This window comes from Elaeis guineensis, chromosome 7 (genome assembly GCF_000442705.2).
Source record: "Elaeis guineensis isolate ETL-2024a chromosome 7, EG11, whole genome shotgun sequence".
NCBI classification, from domain to species: domain Eukaryota; kingdom Viridiplantae; phylum Streptophyta; class Magnoliopsida; order Arecales; family Arecaceae; genus Elaeis; species Elaeis guineensis.
The window spans coordinates 101,931,445-101,946,602 of NC_025999.2; the positions used below are offsets into that span (position 1 = coordinate 101,931,445).

Sequence of the window (15,158 nt, forward strand, 5' to 3'; positions counted from 1 at the left end):
AGTGGTTTGGTCTCAGGAAGTACAGAACGAGGGGTTATGATGATTTCAGAGCCGCAGCTGCACCTTCTTGGGACCAAACCCAGTACATCTTAATTCTTCTGGTGACCTGATCGAAATTCAATTGAAGGGGCTGCTGAGTCCTATTTACATCCTGGAACCAGCTCTGGCAGAATCTATCTGCGGCTCAACGAACGTGTCTTTTTTTTTATTTTTATTTTTATTTTTATTTTTTAGGGGAGGCTCAACGAAGGTGTCATGCAAGAAGAAGCACCTCATCTAACTTTACTAGGCCAACAGGTAAACAAAAGATACCGTGGAAATCCGCAGCTTTAGACGGCCCCTTGGGGGAAACCAAAAACCATTGGGGTTCGGATCTCCGGGGTTGCACGGAAAGCACCACAGTGGACGGTGCATTGGTGAATGCGGACCATCTCATCTATTTTTAATCGGACGGTTTCTAAAATCGCAAGTAACCTGGAGTGCATCGGTGAATGCGTGTCATCTAATCTATTTTTTAATCCAACGGTTTCTAAAATGGCAAGTAACCTAGAGTAACTTGATATCGCGAAATTGATAGGTGGCTGCTTTTCCAGCCTCCGAATTTATCAAAAAAAAAAAAATTGTGCCTTTTATTTTCCAGAGGGCAAGGAAGGGGCCAAAGAATAATAGAGGAGAAACCTTTTATTTTTCAGAGAGAGAACGGAAGATGTTCCACTTGGTTTCATGGTATCAAATATCAATTTACTCATTTGGAAGCTGTCCAAATAGATGAGATGGCATGCATCCACTAATTTGCTGCTTTCTGCGGTGCTTTTTGTTGTACCGCAGAGGATCAATCTCAAGCCATTGATGGCCCGTTTCCTGAGGCATCACATGTTAGAGACGTGGTATGCTTTATTTTCTAAGAGAAGATAAAATAAATATTAAAGATATGATATTTATTTTTCTATATGGGATCACCAAATGGATGTAATTTAAAATTATTATTTTATGATGAAATACTATAATTTCTATTATATTAATTATATTATATAATTAATAATAATTATTATACTAATATATATTATATCATTATATTTATTGATTGATGGATGTTGTTTATAAATAATAATATATATTTAGTATATGTATTAATAAATATTAATAATTTACAAATATTTATTAATTATCAATAAATTATTTATTCATTAATATATTTATTTGTATACCAAACTATGCTCAAATTTATTTATAATGAAAAATATTTTCTAATATATATGATAAATGTAAAAATATTTATTAATTTATGTGAATATATATTTCAATATCTAAAATATCCAATATTGACACTATTTATGTAAGTGGGCCATAAATAACCAATAAATAGATGGAGAAAAAAATTATTATTTAAATTATCTATTCAAGAATATTGTTGAAACTTTAATAATATTTTTATATAAGATTACCTTCTATACCCAACGTAGTATTTTTTCTAATGCCTTATGGGAATAATTTTTTCACCATTCAAATATGATAATTTTTTTTTATTATTTGTTAAATAAATAAATTTAAAAAATTATTAAATTATTCGATGTGTGAATGGGGTGATTTGTTTCTGAGCTACTTGAGTTCAAATTGACTCTTTTATTATCGAGCTCGAGTAACTCGAATAATTTTTCGAATTGAACTTTATTGATATAAATTTAACTCAAAAGCTCACAAATCTATACGAATTTATATATATTTTTAATAATATTATTTTTATTTATAATATATATATTAATATTTACGTTATTATTAGGTTAAAGCTCAAATTTGAATTTGAAGATGACACGATTGATATTTGAGTCAATTTGAATCGATCTCAAGATTTATTTTTCTTATTCATCAAATCAGATTTGAATTTGAAATATTAAAATTTAATCAATCTTGAGTCAAACTTTAAATTCAAATATTTTGAACCGAGCCACCTTTAAATTTTTGGCCACTCGACCTGGCTCATTCGATTGCACCCTAAGTTGAGATCAGACTAACCCAGCAAGAGGAATCCTAAAAAAAGAACAAAACAATAATAGGGGGGAGAGAGAGAGAGAGAGACAGAGAGAGATAAGCCCCTCCCAGAGAGTCCCAGATTCCCACATTCCCACCCACCCAAGGTTCCTCTCCCACTGCTCCAGGGCATCGCTAACTCGGTTCTTCTCCATAGAACTCCAAGCCACTCTTGCGACAGGGAGCAGAGATGGGGGTGAGCAACAACATAACGGCGGTGCTCAACTTCGTGGGGCTGCTGTGCTCGGTGCCGATCATCGGCGCGGGGATCTGGCTGGCCTCGAAGCAGGACAACGAGTGCGTCCAGTTGGCCCGGTGGCCGATCATCATCCTGGGGGTCCTCATCCTCCTGGTCTCCCTCGCCGGCTTCGTGGGTGCCTACTGGAACCGCCAGGGCCTCCTCGCCGCCTACCTCTTCTGCATGGCCGTCCTCATCGTCCTCCTCCTCATCTTCCTCGTCTTCGCCTTCGTCGTCACCCGCCCCGACGGCTCCTACCCCGTCCCCGGCCGCGCCTACAGCGAGTACCGCCTCTCCGGCTTCTCCTCCTGGCTCCGCGACCACGTCACCGATTCCGACCACTGGGACCAGATCCGCTCCTGCCTCAGCGCCTCCGACGTGTGCCAGAAGCTGGGCCATGACCAGCCCTACCTGACCGCCGACCAGTACTTCCAAACCCATCTCTCCCCTCTCCAGGCAAGTAGTAATTCTGACCTAGATCCCTTTCCACTTTCCCTTTCGAAACAGCATTGCGGGCTAGTTAAGTAAGGAAAAGGGCTTCGTTTCTGAGTAAATTACATGGACTGCCATGGTTGGTGGTGGTTAGCTGGCGGTTGGTGGAGGGGAATACCATTGTCGAAACAAAGGTTGTTCGTTTCCTTGTTGCCTAGCTTTCACTAATATCCTTTATTTTTTTATTTTTTCTTTTGTTATCGTGTTTGCAGTCCGGGTGCTGCAAGCCACCGACGGTGTGTGGGTACGCGTACGTGAATCCGACGGTGTGGATAAACCCGAGCAACGCGATGGCGGACACGGATTGCTCGATCTGGAGCAACGAGCAGAGCCAGCTGTGCTACGCGTGCACCTCCTGCAAGGCGGGCCTGCTGGGCAACCTCCGGCAGGAGTGGAGGAAGGCGAATATCGTCCTCATCGTCACCGCCGTCGCTCTCATCTGGGTCTACATCATCGGCTGCAGCGCCTTCAAGAACGCCCAGACCGAGGAACTCTTCCGCCGCTACAAGCAGGGATTCGCTTAGTCCGATTCGCTGATTTCATGCGCAGATGCAACGGCGAGCGATTACGATTGGTCTGTTCGACCTCTGGCACTGGAACTTCTTGTTGCTCTGTTTGTGAATGAGTTATATAACCCTGTAGTTATGTATGTGGTATGTAAAGTTGTCCTGCGGTTCTCTGTTTCGTTCGCGCTTACTTTATTAATTGCAGTGGCAAAGGAATGAAAAGTATTGACGTGGGGAATACGATGCCAGCATGAACATGAATGGAGGCCTTCTGGTTTTCATTTTAGGATTTCATATGATTTGATTTGAGTGGAAGGATTCCATTGTTCCCTTTAAAGCACCTTTTTTTTTTTAAAAAAAAAATTTGAGGTGGGGTAGGGGGCACAATTTGGTATGGGAAAAGCAACGTAAATGGTAGATCAATTCAAGAGTGCCAGGGGACAGAAAGTCCGGAAGTAATCTTCATGATTTCAATCATAGTGCTTGTAACGCTGTTCCACGATAGAGGAGAACTCGAGCTAAGATAAAGAAGAACATGTCCTGGAATCACTCGTAACTATACTTACATCAACATCCCAGATGCCTCTCTACGTTAGCAAGATTCATCACGCTGGCAGTACTCAAGCAGGGAAGCATTTCAATGGTGATTGCCATGAGACTGAAGATTTCAGCAACTGGGTGTTTCATACCACGCTAATTTGCTCTCCTGGTAACCAATATCCACACAGGCCATTGGCATGACAGAAAAGAGATTCGGTCAGCTAACATAAGAAGTACCGGCAAATTTATCCAGAGATGAGCTAATAAATTCTCTCTGACCAGTATAACTGGCATCATACTTCGCATGCAACAGTGTCCGAAAATGAATGGCTACCTTATGTCCCGTCATCACTTTTTATTTGGCTTAGCAATAGTGACAAGATGTTACTCAAATGTTTCCCAAATCTACTCGGTGATAACATTAGTCAAATCTTAAGGGAATGTTTGATTCACAATTGGAATCTGAATCAGGATTCAAATCTCTCAAAGTATTTGATTCGTGATAAAAATTGAAATTGAGAGGAAAGTTGCAAAATTACAGGAACCAAATTTGAGTTTTTTGAAATTCAAGGACTCATTAAAAAAAAGCATAATTAATTCTCTTTTTCAGTTGAAAGGCTAAGGCTATTTATACAGACAAAGCCCAAGTGTAGCAACGTTGGCGGTTGGGCCCACAATATGAGCACACGTATTCTTCGTCTTTTAAGTGGATTGGTCGTCTGATTAATTCCGTAAAATGTGTGCACATGCCCACATGATGCATATGTATTCTTTCATGTTATAACGGCAAATTTTGTTTGCCGTCTCACATTCCACAATCCAAATAGCGATTTGCCCTTTTATCCTTCGGCTCGTGCCCGGAAACCAGAAAAGGAAAGAAGGATCGGAGAGGAAGGAGAGAGAAAGGCCGAGGAGGGCGATGATGCAGTTCGAGTTGGTGAAGAGAGAGAACCGGGTCCGTGTGTGGGGCGGGGCCCTCTTGCTGTTCGTCTTCGTCATGGTCGCCACCCCGAGAATCCCCCACTCCCCCGCCCTCCACCTCTTCGCCGACATGCGCAACTTCTTGGGTCCGCTCCGCTCGCTCCCCCAACTTCCCCGGACCTCCTTTCTATACCTCTCTTTCTTGATTTCTTCATTCTTAATTTCTTTCCCCCATTTTTTTTTTCTTTGCCCATTTAATGATCGTATCAGGAGTTCCCAATACTCTGAACGTGCTGACGAGCTTTCCCTTCTTGCTGATCGGCGTGCCTGGCCTCGTCCTCTGCCTCTCCGGCAGCTGTTTCGGCATCAGGTTTGCTCTTTTCTTCTCTCTCTCATAGATTTATAATTTTTTTTTTTTTTGTTGTTTTGATGGATGGGGTCTTTGAGTTGGTAGCTTAAAAGGGGAGGTCTGGGGCTGGGCATTGTATTATGCTGGGGCAGCGGCGGCTGCTTTTGGATCTGCTTATTATCATCTGAAGCCGGACGACGAACGGGTTATTTGGGACCGATTACCGGTATTTCTTCATTCATTGCTTTCTTTGTTCTGCATCGTATGTTTTCTCTTTTCAATTGGATTGTGAGATTTTGGATTGAAAACTGGATTCTTTCTTAGGCAATGGATGTCTTTTTGCTTGGGTTGCTGTTTATCTTGTGTTTGTTTATGAGATGATTTAAGGAATCGGATTTGTCTTTGGATTGCCTGTGTTTTAGCCAATTGGTCGAGGAAATTTGACCTGATGCATTTGGAACGTGAAGCAAAAGAACCCGACAAGTCTTGGAATCGTACCCCTTATACTTCCATGTGTATCTTAAGTCTTCATCTCCGGATCTTTTGACCTTTTAGGCTTTGCCAATGCCAATAGTTTATGTTTAATGTGATTTCTTGTAGATGACCTTCAGCAACTTGCTTGATTCTAAATCATTCTGTCCTCTTAACCTGGTATCATATTTATCATTATAAAGATCCCACCTTTTCTTATACATATCTCATGACATGTTGACTTCCCATTGCGTCATTATATTTTGTGCTGAAAATTTAAAATTTTTGTCACTTCGTGATCTGCATCTCGAGTATCTAGATTGTTTGGGCTTTTGGGTCATGCAATTTGAATCAAGGTTTGCCATACCATTTAGTACCATACTATACCTGACATATTGTACCGGTACATAATCTCATACTATACCGGCGCTTGGTACGTTTTACCATCTCATACCATACCATGTACCGACACTATAATAGTACTAGCATATAGGGTTTGGTACTGAAACCACGAACCATGCTTTGAATTCATGTGACTTGGGTTTGCACACCTATCACCGTGTTCCTTAATTCTTAGTCATTCAATCTCTTTGAGGATGTATCGTACTGATTATTGTTGAGAGCCCACCTTCTCTTGTGTATCCTATCGTATATTCTTCCCATGTTTCAATATGTCCCAACCCCTGCATCTCTTTATGCCTCTTAGACGCAGATTTTGATTTCTATTATTTGTTTCTTAAGACATTTTAAGATACCTCTTATTCTCTATGCCTTTGCTTTTATTTACTTGGTAACACACCATGCAATTCTAGCAAGATTAAGACTATTAAAGTAAACAATTCATTAATAAAAATAAAAAGTAACAAATTTTATAAATTCATGTGATGATTGGGAACACAAGGATATCATAGGAATTTAGATGCTTAAGCTTTTGTCGCTGATTCATTAACTTCAACCTTGTGAGTTCAAAACTTTTTAACTAGCTATATTTTTTGAAATTATGTGATGTAGATGATGATTTCAGCCTCTTCAGTCCTATCTAACTTACTCATAGAGCGATATGATGAGCGGATGGGGATTACATGTTTGTTTTCCCTCCTAATGCTTGTTTTGGTTAGCATTGCATGCGAAAGGTGATTAAATTTTACTCTTAGTTTGAATTCTAGTTCTTGTGTGAATTAAAAAATGCTCAAGGAATATCTAACAAAGATTTCTGTTGGATGTGCTATCTTAGCTGGTTGCAGGACCTTTGATGATCTTCGTCTCTGCATGATGTTCTATTTTGTTCCATGTGTTGCAATTCCTGCAATGGTATTCTTGTTCCCACCAAAGTACACCCATTCAAAATATTGGTTCTGGGCAACAGGTTGAATTCTATACCTTTAACTGCATTGCTGGTTTATCTTTTCCTCCATAAAGTTTGTGTATATCATATATAAAAAAAAAAAGAAATTTGTTTGTTGCATAACAGAATAAAGAAAAAAAATCCTTGCTTTCCTCCTACGTTTATTCATGTGATGCCCTGGTAATCCAGGCTTAATGAAGACACCATGATTTTCACCCAGAAGTCTCTAATGCTAAAGAAGGAAGAATCATTCAGTAACAAACTTATACTTAGTTAGAGGGTTAGTTTCATGGTTCACCAAAAGAGGTGAAATTACTGGGCTTGGTGGTGAAGCTTGAAATTGCTGATCTCTCTCTGTATAAAATTGTCATATTTTGTTTTTTTACAGCTAAGATTTACAAATTAACCTCTCAGTCAACTTGAGACATGTCTGTGCTGTCATCATCAAGTAAATTTGTCCGATATTAGTTCCATTAAATTAATAAATTGTCTTGTTTTATTGAAAATTTTGAAATGTCAATTTCCTTTCCCATCTGCTAATGCTGACCATGGTTCTGCCTCTGTAAATCAGTTCTGTGCTTTATAGGCCTAAAAATGTGCGTTGCTTTTATCTTTTATTTTCATTGACTTGGCTTCATTGGGAAATTTCCCCATGCTCGGTAAATTATGATGTAATTTTGTATCTGTGCGTGCTTTGTTGTTCACATGTTGAGTTGCTGTCACCTGGTGCAGGAGTTAGCAACCAAATTATCTTCTCCAAGAAACTAACATTAAACTTCAGAATGAATCTTTTAAATGGTTTTTGGAGAAAAAGCTCTGATAGGATTGAGAGAACATATAGGAGGTATCTGATGAATTTTTGAAGGAGATTACCATGTTTCTCAAGGGATCATAGTAAGAAAGACAAGACTGTACATGATTTAATATTGCTAGAGAAGGATATTGTTATACCATAAGTACTAAAGTTCAAATCTGCATGTGGTTTTCTTGGTTCCGTAGTATGCTGAATCCTTCGTACTAGGTGCTGCATACATTCTACAGCAAAGGAGTGCTATGGAAAGTGGTGTGTGACATGGGATAGTGTGGTCCTACAAAATTTGGAAAGTGAGAGCACCTAAGAAGACTGTGTGTAGTCATAACAAATTGTTGGGCATCTTGATGATTACCTTTCTTGGTGGTTGGTTTCTTATTCTAGATTTAATTTTTATGTTGGAATGAATCAACTAATACATGAAATAGAAAGCCATTTGAAGGTGGGAGGTCTTATGAAATTTGAATAGTGAGAACACCTAATAAGCTTATATTAGACGTAACAATGCATTGTCGGGCACATCGGTACTTCCATAGCATCTCCTGTCTGCTTCCAGACCATCCAAGAACTCATGAGTAAACAAGTAATGCAGTCAACCATCCAATCCCTCATTATATTTGGTATGATTTCAAGTCCCATGCTTCCACTTATCTTGTTCAACAATTTATCTTAAAAAAGTGCTGCCTTTTCTCTTCTTAGATTCCACCAACTTATTTCTGGAGACCCTATGCCTTCTTTTTCCATTGTTATGCATCCATAACATACGGCATATATTGTCTTGGAACCTTGCTATTGTAAATAACATGTGGTCCTGCTTTCCACTGCCAAGCTTTTTAAATCATCTTCTTGTAAACTTGAATTTCTTTTCAATTACATAATGATTTTCTATTTTGCTTCTGTCGGATGGTTCATTTTTGAGACAAGTTTCATTGTCCAATCTTCAAGCAATTTATGTATATCTGTTGGTTTTTCTATATGATATTATGATGTGCAATGCTACAGTGCTGTATGTGCACATGTCAATATTGAATTTGTAATACTTTAAGATTTAATGTCCGTGTGTCTATATGTATGTGTATATACACTTTTATACACTTTCTATTGAACTTTGCTCATTCTTTTCTTTCAAAATTACCATGGCTTTTACAATATTGAAGAATGAAACAATCAGTGCACTTAGGCACATGGAATGATCTAGTCTGTACATATTGGAGGTATTGACCTAACTCAGATTGGCACCTTGTTGTGAAAGGAATATGTCATGTAGGAATACCATATTTTGGAGTATGCCTTGATTTAGTGCTATTAACAGTCACGACACATCTTTCTTTGTGTAATTACCTTAATGTGGAAATATATTGTGAACCTTTTCCTGGAGGGCTTGTTGTTGCTTTCCCCTACATTGGAGGCTTGGATCTACTTTGTATACAGATGGGGAGACATGTGAGACTTTCTCTAACAATAAAAAAGCTGGGTGGATTTAATGGAAGGTACCTCTGGATTGGCATACAACTGTCAAATACCATTGAAATCTGTATCTAAATTGTATTGTTGGATGGTGTTGATTGTGGTACAAGGAGGTGAAGAATTTGTTGTAGGTATTTTTGGGGCATGACCCTGATAAAATTTTAATTGAGAGCAACTATTTGAGATGGTTTTTGACCAAGGCCCGCCATCTCAGTATCGGATCTCGTACCAATACCATCCTATTATAGTATCAGTATGTGGTAAGGTGTGATACGAGATAGTGTACCGAGTGTGGGTACGGTACGAGACAATGTATTGAGTATCGGTACGGTACGAGATTGGTACGATACAGTATGGTATGTTATGCCCCATAGCGGGTGATATGGGGTGGTATGGCAGACCATGGTTTTAACTACTAAATTATAGTCTAAAGATAGATTTTGAGGCATAAATTTCAAACAGAGGTTGGTAGGTTGGAGTAAATAAAAGAAAGTCTAGAAAAGAATTGGATGGAAGTCGTGAAAATTATCTGAAGACACGATATTCCAGAAGTGCTGGTCTTGGAAAGGAACAAATATTGAAGTACATCCTTGTGATGCTGCCGATGTTGATTGGGTAAAGCATGTTATTCATGTTTAAATATCCAAATGTTGCTTGCTTAAATAATTGCCTTTTATTCAGTATGGCATTGTCGGTATCTGATTAAAATATGTCCAAAAAGGCCATTTTTAAATTCAAGGGCATTCTATTTAAAGGTTTTAGACAAGGACTTTGTGACAAGCCACCCTCTTGATTATTATATGAATCTGCAGTTGACTGGTAGTATTGAATGACTTCTGTTACAAATACTGCCTTTCGCTTTCTTTTGTAATGATGGTTTTCTGTCATGTTATACTGTTATGTGCTTATATCTGATGCATCACTGCACATGATTATATTCTTGTTGAACATCATATTGCTTGTGTTGTAGATGGGATATCAAATATGTGCACCACTGCACCTTGTATACTTGATGTCCCTTTTTAACTTACAGTTGTGGTGCTGTCAATTGATGCAGGGTTTTACCTTCTGGCGAGATTTGTGGCCATTGCAGATAAAAGGGTTTACAGTGTAACAAGATATGCTATCAGTGGCCACTCGTTGGAGCACCTTTGTTTAGCAATGGTTCCTATGATGCTTACTCTGATGCTCTGGTTCAGAAATATTAAGATTGCGAGGTATGTCCTACAAAAAACTCCTGAATCAGGGACTCAATGGCTGAATGAATATTTTATTTTTCAACTCTTTTGAAATGCATGACACTGTCCTTATAGAGCTCATGGCATACAAGCTGGTGTCTTTTGGGTATTTAGTATGCTAGCCAGATGCCTGATGAGGTGATATCTTTCCTGTTTCCCAATCTTCACAGTCAAAAACATGTTATTTTAGTTGATTATCATGCCAGTGTTAAATAAAATATGGAACTACTGATGCTAAATAACATGAGTGGAGTTTTCCCTTTTAAAAATATACAACGGAAATGCATGCATATATGCGCAATCATATGTGTGCATGAATAAGAAAATACAGATATATGCATTCCGATATTCCAGTTAGATTCCCAGTCCCAGCCCAATTTTCTAATGACTATTTCGCTATAAACTCGCCATTTGGTACTTGGTAGCAAATAATGAAAAGCTGAAGTGATCTCCCATAATAATGGTGATGAGAAAATATCTGGAGAACATAATATTGGAGGAAATGATCTCCATCACATCGGTAACAAATTTCGGTTATCAAAATATGAAAGGAATAAGGTATATGGATAGCAATATATGAATCAGGAAGTATCTTTACTTTGAGACATGATTAAGTTAGTCTCTCTTTCTCCTCAAGTAACTAATATCTCTGAGATTGGAAGATGTCTCCAGCCTTTGAGTCTTGTGAGCCTTTGTGATGTTGTTCCCATTGTGGTCTAACATTCCTTAACTTCCAGTTCCGGAAATATATCATCTTAAGAAGCAGAAGAGATCCAAATATTCCTTCAGTTTTAGTTTACTAGAAGAAAAAATAATCTATTGAATATACATAAAGCCTTACTCTAAAGGATTTTAATTTTCCTATTACTAAAAACTTAAAATACTAAATCCATGCCTATTTCTGCCATGTCCAATCCTAGGCCTTCAGGCCTTGTGATTGCTCCAGATATGGAGAAGCATCTCCATAAAATGTTCCCCAACTGTTTCCCTCTATTTGGGCAACCAACACGAATTTGTTTCCCAAATACATATATAGTAATCACGTATGATGGTAAATGTGTTTCCCTGAAAAGATGTTCAATTTCTGATTCTTTGTAAACACGCTCTGCTCAAGCAATTCTAAGCTATTTCATCTGTTCTTTTAACATTGTCAAACAAATAACTCCATTCCATATAAATTAGTATTTGGGGCTGTCCAAGTCTTTAAGAGTAATATTTTGGATAACCGTGCACGACCGGTCAAAGCCCATAAGAGGCAAGTAGAAGTTAAGGGGTGCATCAGTAATTTTATCTTGATTATATTTTTCTGGAAGATTGCATCCTGCAACAGTACTCTCCTCTCTGTAAAGGATTCAGCCACCACTGCAGTACCGCTATGTTATAGACCAGGATCAAAACAATCCCAGGGAAAAGTGAGCCAGTGGTCCTTAACCAATCTAGATATTCCCTTGACTGAAAGCTTTCTTGACATCGGTCTTGAAACTCTTGCAAGTTGAAGGATGGAGTATGTTCTGCTGCCTGGTCCCAACCAATGATAGGCAGTACTTGCATATGCTCAATTTCTTAACTCCATTCCAAACTTATGGGCCCTTATCTATAAATCCATGCTTAATGCCATCTCAGAACCTCTTTTCAAAAGCAATGAAAGGTTTCTGTCCCATAGACATGGAGTGCTTGAATTAGCCTTTTTCTTTTACTTTGATCATATTTAGTCTGTGCTCAAGTGTTTCTCTCTAAAAGATCCTTAGAACTATGGAACATATGATATATATATATATATAATATGAAGTACGGCTATGAAGAAGCTGACGTAATTAAGGTATATGTCTCTGGTCTTCCATTGTTCTAACTTTTAAGTGCCCTTTGCGTCTTTTCGAACGAGGGGCCTAAATTGGTATAAATGAGGGACAGGAAGATAACAAGCATGCTATAGGGGTAGATATAGCTGAAAGATGAGATCACTTTGATGGTTCTTTCAGATTGGAAATTTGAAGGATGTATAATTTTTTTCAAAAATATTTAACATCATTTACCTAAATATGTGTGCATCTGGAAGTAATACAGTAACAATCACTCTGCCTGTGTAAACGAAGCAAATAGGAGTGGTTTTCTTTACTTGCAAGAACATTGTTTGCTACTTTTCCTGTGAAAGTAGATACGTATTTATATCCTTGAGGTTCCATTTATATGCGATATTGTTAGTTGAAGCAGTTGCTAAGCAAATTGATGATCTAATATATGGTGGTGGTTGAGTCTGATTTATAAAGCTGTGGCTGGCATGGTTTTTGTTTTCTAGGGCAGAAGGGAAAGTATAAGGTCATAATATGATGTCAGTTCACTGATCAGGCTGGGATTGGAGTAATGGAGGCATGGCAATGTTAAAGTTGATTAATCACTTTGTCAATACAAAAGTGAGTAATGTGAAAATTTATGTTAATTGCATTTAATTGAGAGATAAACCAACTCTTTTTTATATTTGTTCTCGTTTTTTTTTATGATCCAAACTTGTAAATCTTTCACAAGTTTGTGGGTTTAGAAATCTGTTTGTTGTTATAGCAAAACAGTGAAACAATGTTGTGTGAGCTGGCATAATTGATACTTGATAAGTAAAAAGCGATTGTTGCTGAACTTTTAGATGATAGGCTACTTCCTGCCGTGTAAATTTGGATATTCATATGGCTGAATCTATTGTCTAAGTTATAGTCATGACGTGATGAACCATATTATGATGTAATATAATATAAATAATCCATCTTATAATATATATCTGAATTTTGTCAAGCGATGTTATTTTTTTCCATAAGATGTGTTATCTTATTATACTTCAGGACTTTTAGTGGTGGTCTTTCTTTGATTAGTCTCCTGGTGGTCTTTAGTTGCTAGTTATAGCATTGACTCTCTTTTTGGGATTGGTCTTGGACTTGATGACTGGCTCAGGTGGCATCTGCTTTTTCTTGCAGGGACTCTTGAAGCAGGTCAAGGCTTTAAGAAGTTAATTAAAATGACGTTAGAATCATTCATTGGTGAAGCAGGTGCAGGCGGAGAGAATATCCTGCTGGAACACTATACAATTTCTTGTTTTTGAATAGCCAACGAAGAGACAATTTGACAAATGTACTAAAACTGATTCCAAAAATGAAGTGATTCGGAACAATCAATTGATAGGAGCTGCTTCGTTGTTCTTTTCTCTGAACTTTGAGAGTAGCAACGAGGGAGATTGTGGGCTGTTGCATCTTGATGTTGTTTGCGGATATTTGTTGGAAAGGAGACGATGCTAATTTGAAGTATCGTTTTGCTTATGCCGGAGATATGACTCTCTGGCAAGATACAGTGCAATTTATGCAGCATTTTGTATGATGTTTGTTTATAACCATCTTATTCTTTGCTTCTAATTCTCATGGCAAATAGGAAGACTTGTTTCTGTCATGAGATGGAGATGTTCTATTTCAGAGTGTTAATAAAAGGTTTAGAGCTTTCAACTTCCCAAAGTCTTCGGTTTGAGCTGGATGAAATTTTCAATTAAGCCCGTTCAGTTGTCAGAAGTGAATCACCCAGACCGGGGAAGTTCAAAGCCCCGGTTACTATCGTGCAAGGTGTCCTACGGGGATGATGAGTACTAGCAAGCTGCACAAACCTGGCAAATCGATGAGGCTGGAACTTTTGACGAATGGAGAAAACGGGAACTTTCACAGTTAACGTCGCAAGTTGGAGTGCGGGATGATGGACCTCTTAAGTGTGATGCGGCAATCTAGTTTTTAACCCTTTCGGCCACAATTGCCACTATTCTATCAGCGTGTGCAGAGTTATCGTCAGGGTTAGGGCTGAAACAGGTCAGGCTACTCTTCTACCCAAGCCTGGTCAAAAATATTTTTGGGGCTCCGTGAAACTTTTTAGAAAATCCTGGCCTGAGCTCAAGCCCAGGCTTAACCTTAACCCAATGTGGTCCAGTCTGAATTATGTGTTTGGGCTCGCCCGAGGCCCATGGAAGCTTAATTTTTCAATTTTTAATGTTGTAGTTTTATATTGTTTTTGATGAAATATTGTAGCTTCACATTAGCAACCATCTGATCAGAAACATGCTTACCAGAAAGCAAATTGGTAACATAATTAGAAAAGGCATTTCTATTTTCTAAGCAGTTTATAAATAAGTACTTAAGTTTGATCCTCACCTCGGCCTTGAGTTTGGGCTAGATCCAGGCCTGTTCGTTTCGGCTTTATCTGGATCCGGGCCGGAGGTCCAAAATGTAGGCTTTATCTTTAAGATCAAACTCGATTCACAATCTTTCAGGCCTAGCCCATATTCTCATGTAAAGTTGGCAAAGCCCGATGGGCTTTAGGCTGGTTCAATTCTAGGCCTACAGAACTTTATGGCCATACTATCGAAGGCCTAATGGATCATTGGTTGAGGTAAGAAATGGACTTCTCAATGTATACTCCAAGAGCAGAATCCTCGGAGAAGCGGTCAGCATTATACAATGCATTTGCGATGCAGACTATCACTAAACTGGCACCATTACAACGGCATGTTGCAAAAGTTTTTGGAATCATGCTTTGATATCATCATCAATAGAGCTCGAGTTTGGAAGTAATCAATAAATTTAGTGAAGAAAGTCATTCATTCATTGATTAATATCTAGCTAGTGGTATTGTTACGGGAGAAACCACATCATCCTAATATATATATTGTTGCTTTATACTCAAAATAGGATGAGGATTTTACTTTCGGTTATTTTTTGGATGTATTCGTATAAG

General features: G+C 38.4%; 2 protein-coding genes across 4 annotated transcripts; both read left to right on the plus strand.

The window, feature by feature from the left end:
* The first annotated feature begins 2,073 nt into the window (after nucleotides 1-2,073).
* On the plus strand, nucleotides 2,074-3,504 carry LOC105047960 (tetraspanin-2). The gene is made up of 2 exons (XM_010927117.4): nucleotides 2,074-2,722; nucleotides 2,971-3,504. The coding sequence occupies exons 1-2, from the start codon at nucleotides 2,219-2,221 to the stop codon at nucleotides 3,280-3,282; spliced, it is 816 nt and encodes a 271-aa protein (XP_010925419.1). The 5' UTR covers nucleotides 2,074-2,218; the 3' UTR covers nucleotides 3,283-3,504.
* A 1,057-nt stretch (nucleotides 3,505-4,561) lies between these two features.
* On the plus strand, nucleotides 4,562-13,776 carry LOC105047961 (uncharacterized). Of its 3 annotated transcripts, none has more exons than XM_073260554.1 (8): nucleotides 4,562-4,871; nucleotides 4,996-5,095; nucleotides 5,180-5,300; nucleotides 6,557-6,678; nucleotides 6,790-6,911; nucleotides 10,226-10,385; nucleotides 12,708-12,817; nucleotides 13,367-13,776. In XM_073260554.1, the coding sequence occupies exons 1-7, from the start codon at nucleotides 4,724-4,726 to the stop codon at nucleotides 12,727-12,729; spliced, it is 795 nt and encodes a 264-aa protein (XP_073116655.1). In that variant the 5' UTR covers nucleotides 4,562-4,723; the 3' UTR covers nucleotides 12,730-12,817; nucleotides 13,367-13,776. The 3 variants fall into 3 exon arrangements, with proteins under 3 accessions (XP_073116655.1, XP_073116656.1, XP_010925422.1); XM_073260555.1 differs by having other exon boundaries at nucleotides 4,563-4,871; nucleotides 12,703-12,817; XM_010927120.4 differs by lacking the exon at nucleotides 12,708-12,817 and having other exon boundaries at nucleotides 4,567-4,871.
* Nucleotides 13,777-15,158: the final 1,382 nt, after the last annotated feature.

What these genes read in the sequence shown, in the direction of transcription:
- LOC105047960 (XM_010927117.4), top strand. Translation starts at nt 2,219, where the DNA reads ATGGGGGTGAGCAACAACATAACGGCGGTGCTCAACTTCGTGGGGCTG. An exon ending in CCCATCTCTCCCCTCTCCAG is followed by an intron (nt 2,723 to 2,970) that starts GCAAGTAGTAAT and finishes TCGTGTTTGCAG; the next exon opens with TCCGGGTGCTGCAAGCCACC.
- LOC105047961 (XM_073260554.1), top strand. Translation starts at nt 4,724, where the DNA reads ATGATGCAGTTCGAGTTGGTGAAGAGAGAGAACCGGGTCCGTGTGTGG. An exon ending in ATATTGGTTCTGGGCAACAG is followed by an intron (nt 6,912 to 10,225) that starts GTTGAATTCTAT and finishes CAATTGATGCAG; the next exon opens with GGTTTTACCTTCTGGCGAGA. An exon ending in AGAAATATTAAGATTGCGAG is followed by an intron (nt 10,386 to 12,707) that starts GTATGTCCTACA and finishes TTTCTAGGGCAG; the next exon opens with AAGGGAAAGTATAAGGTCAT.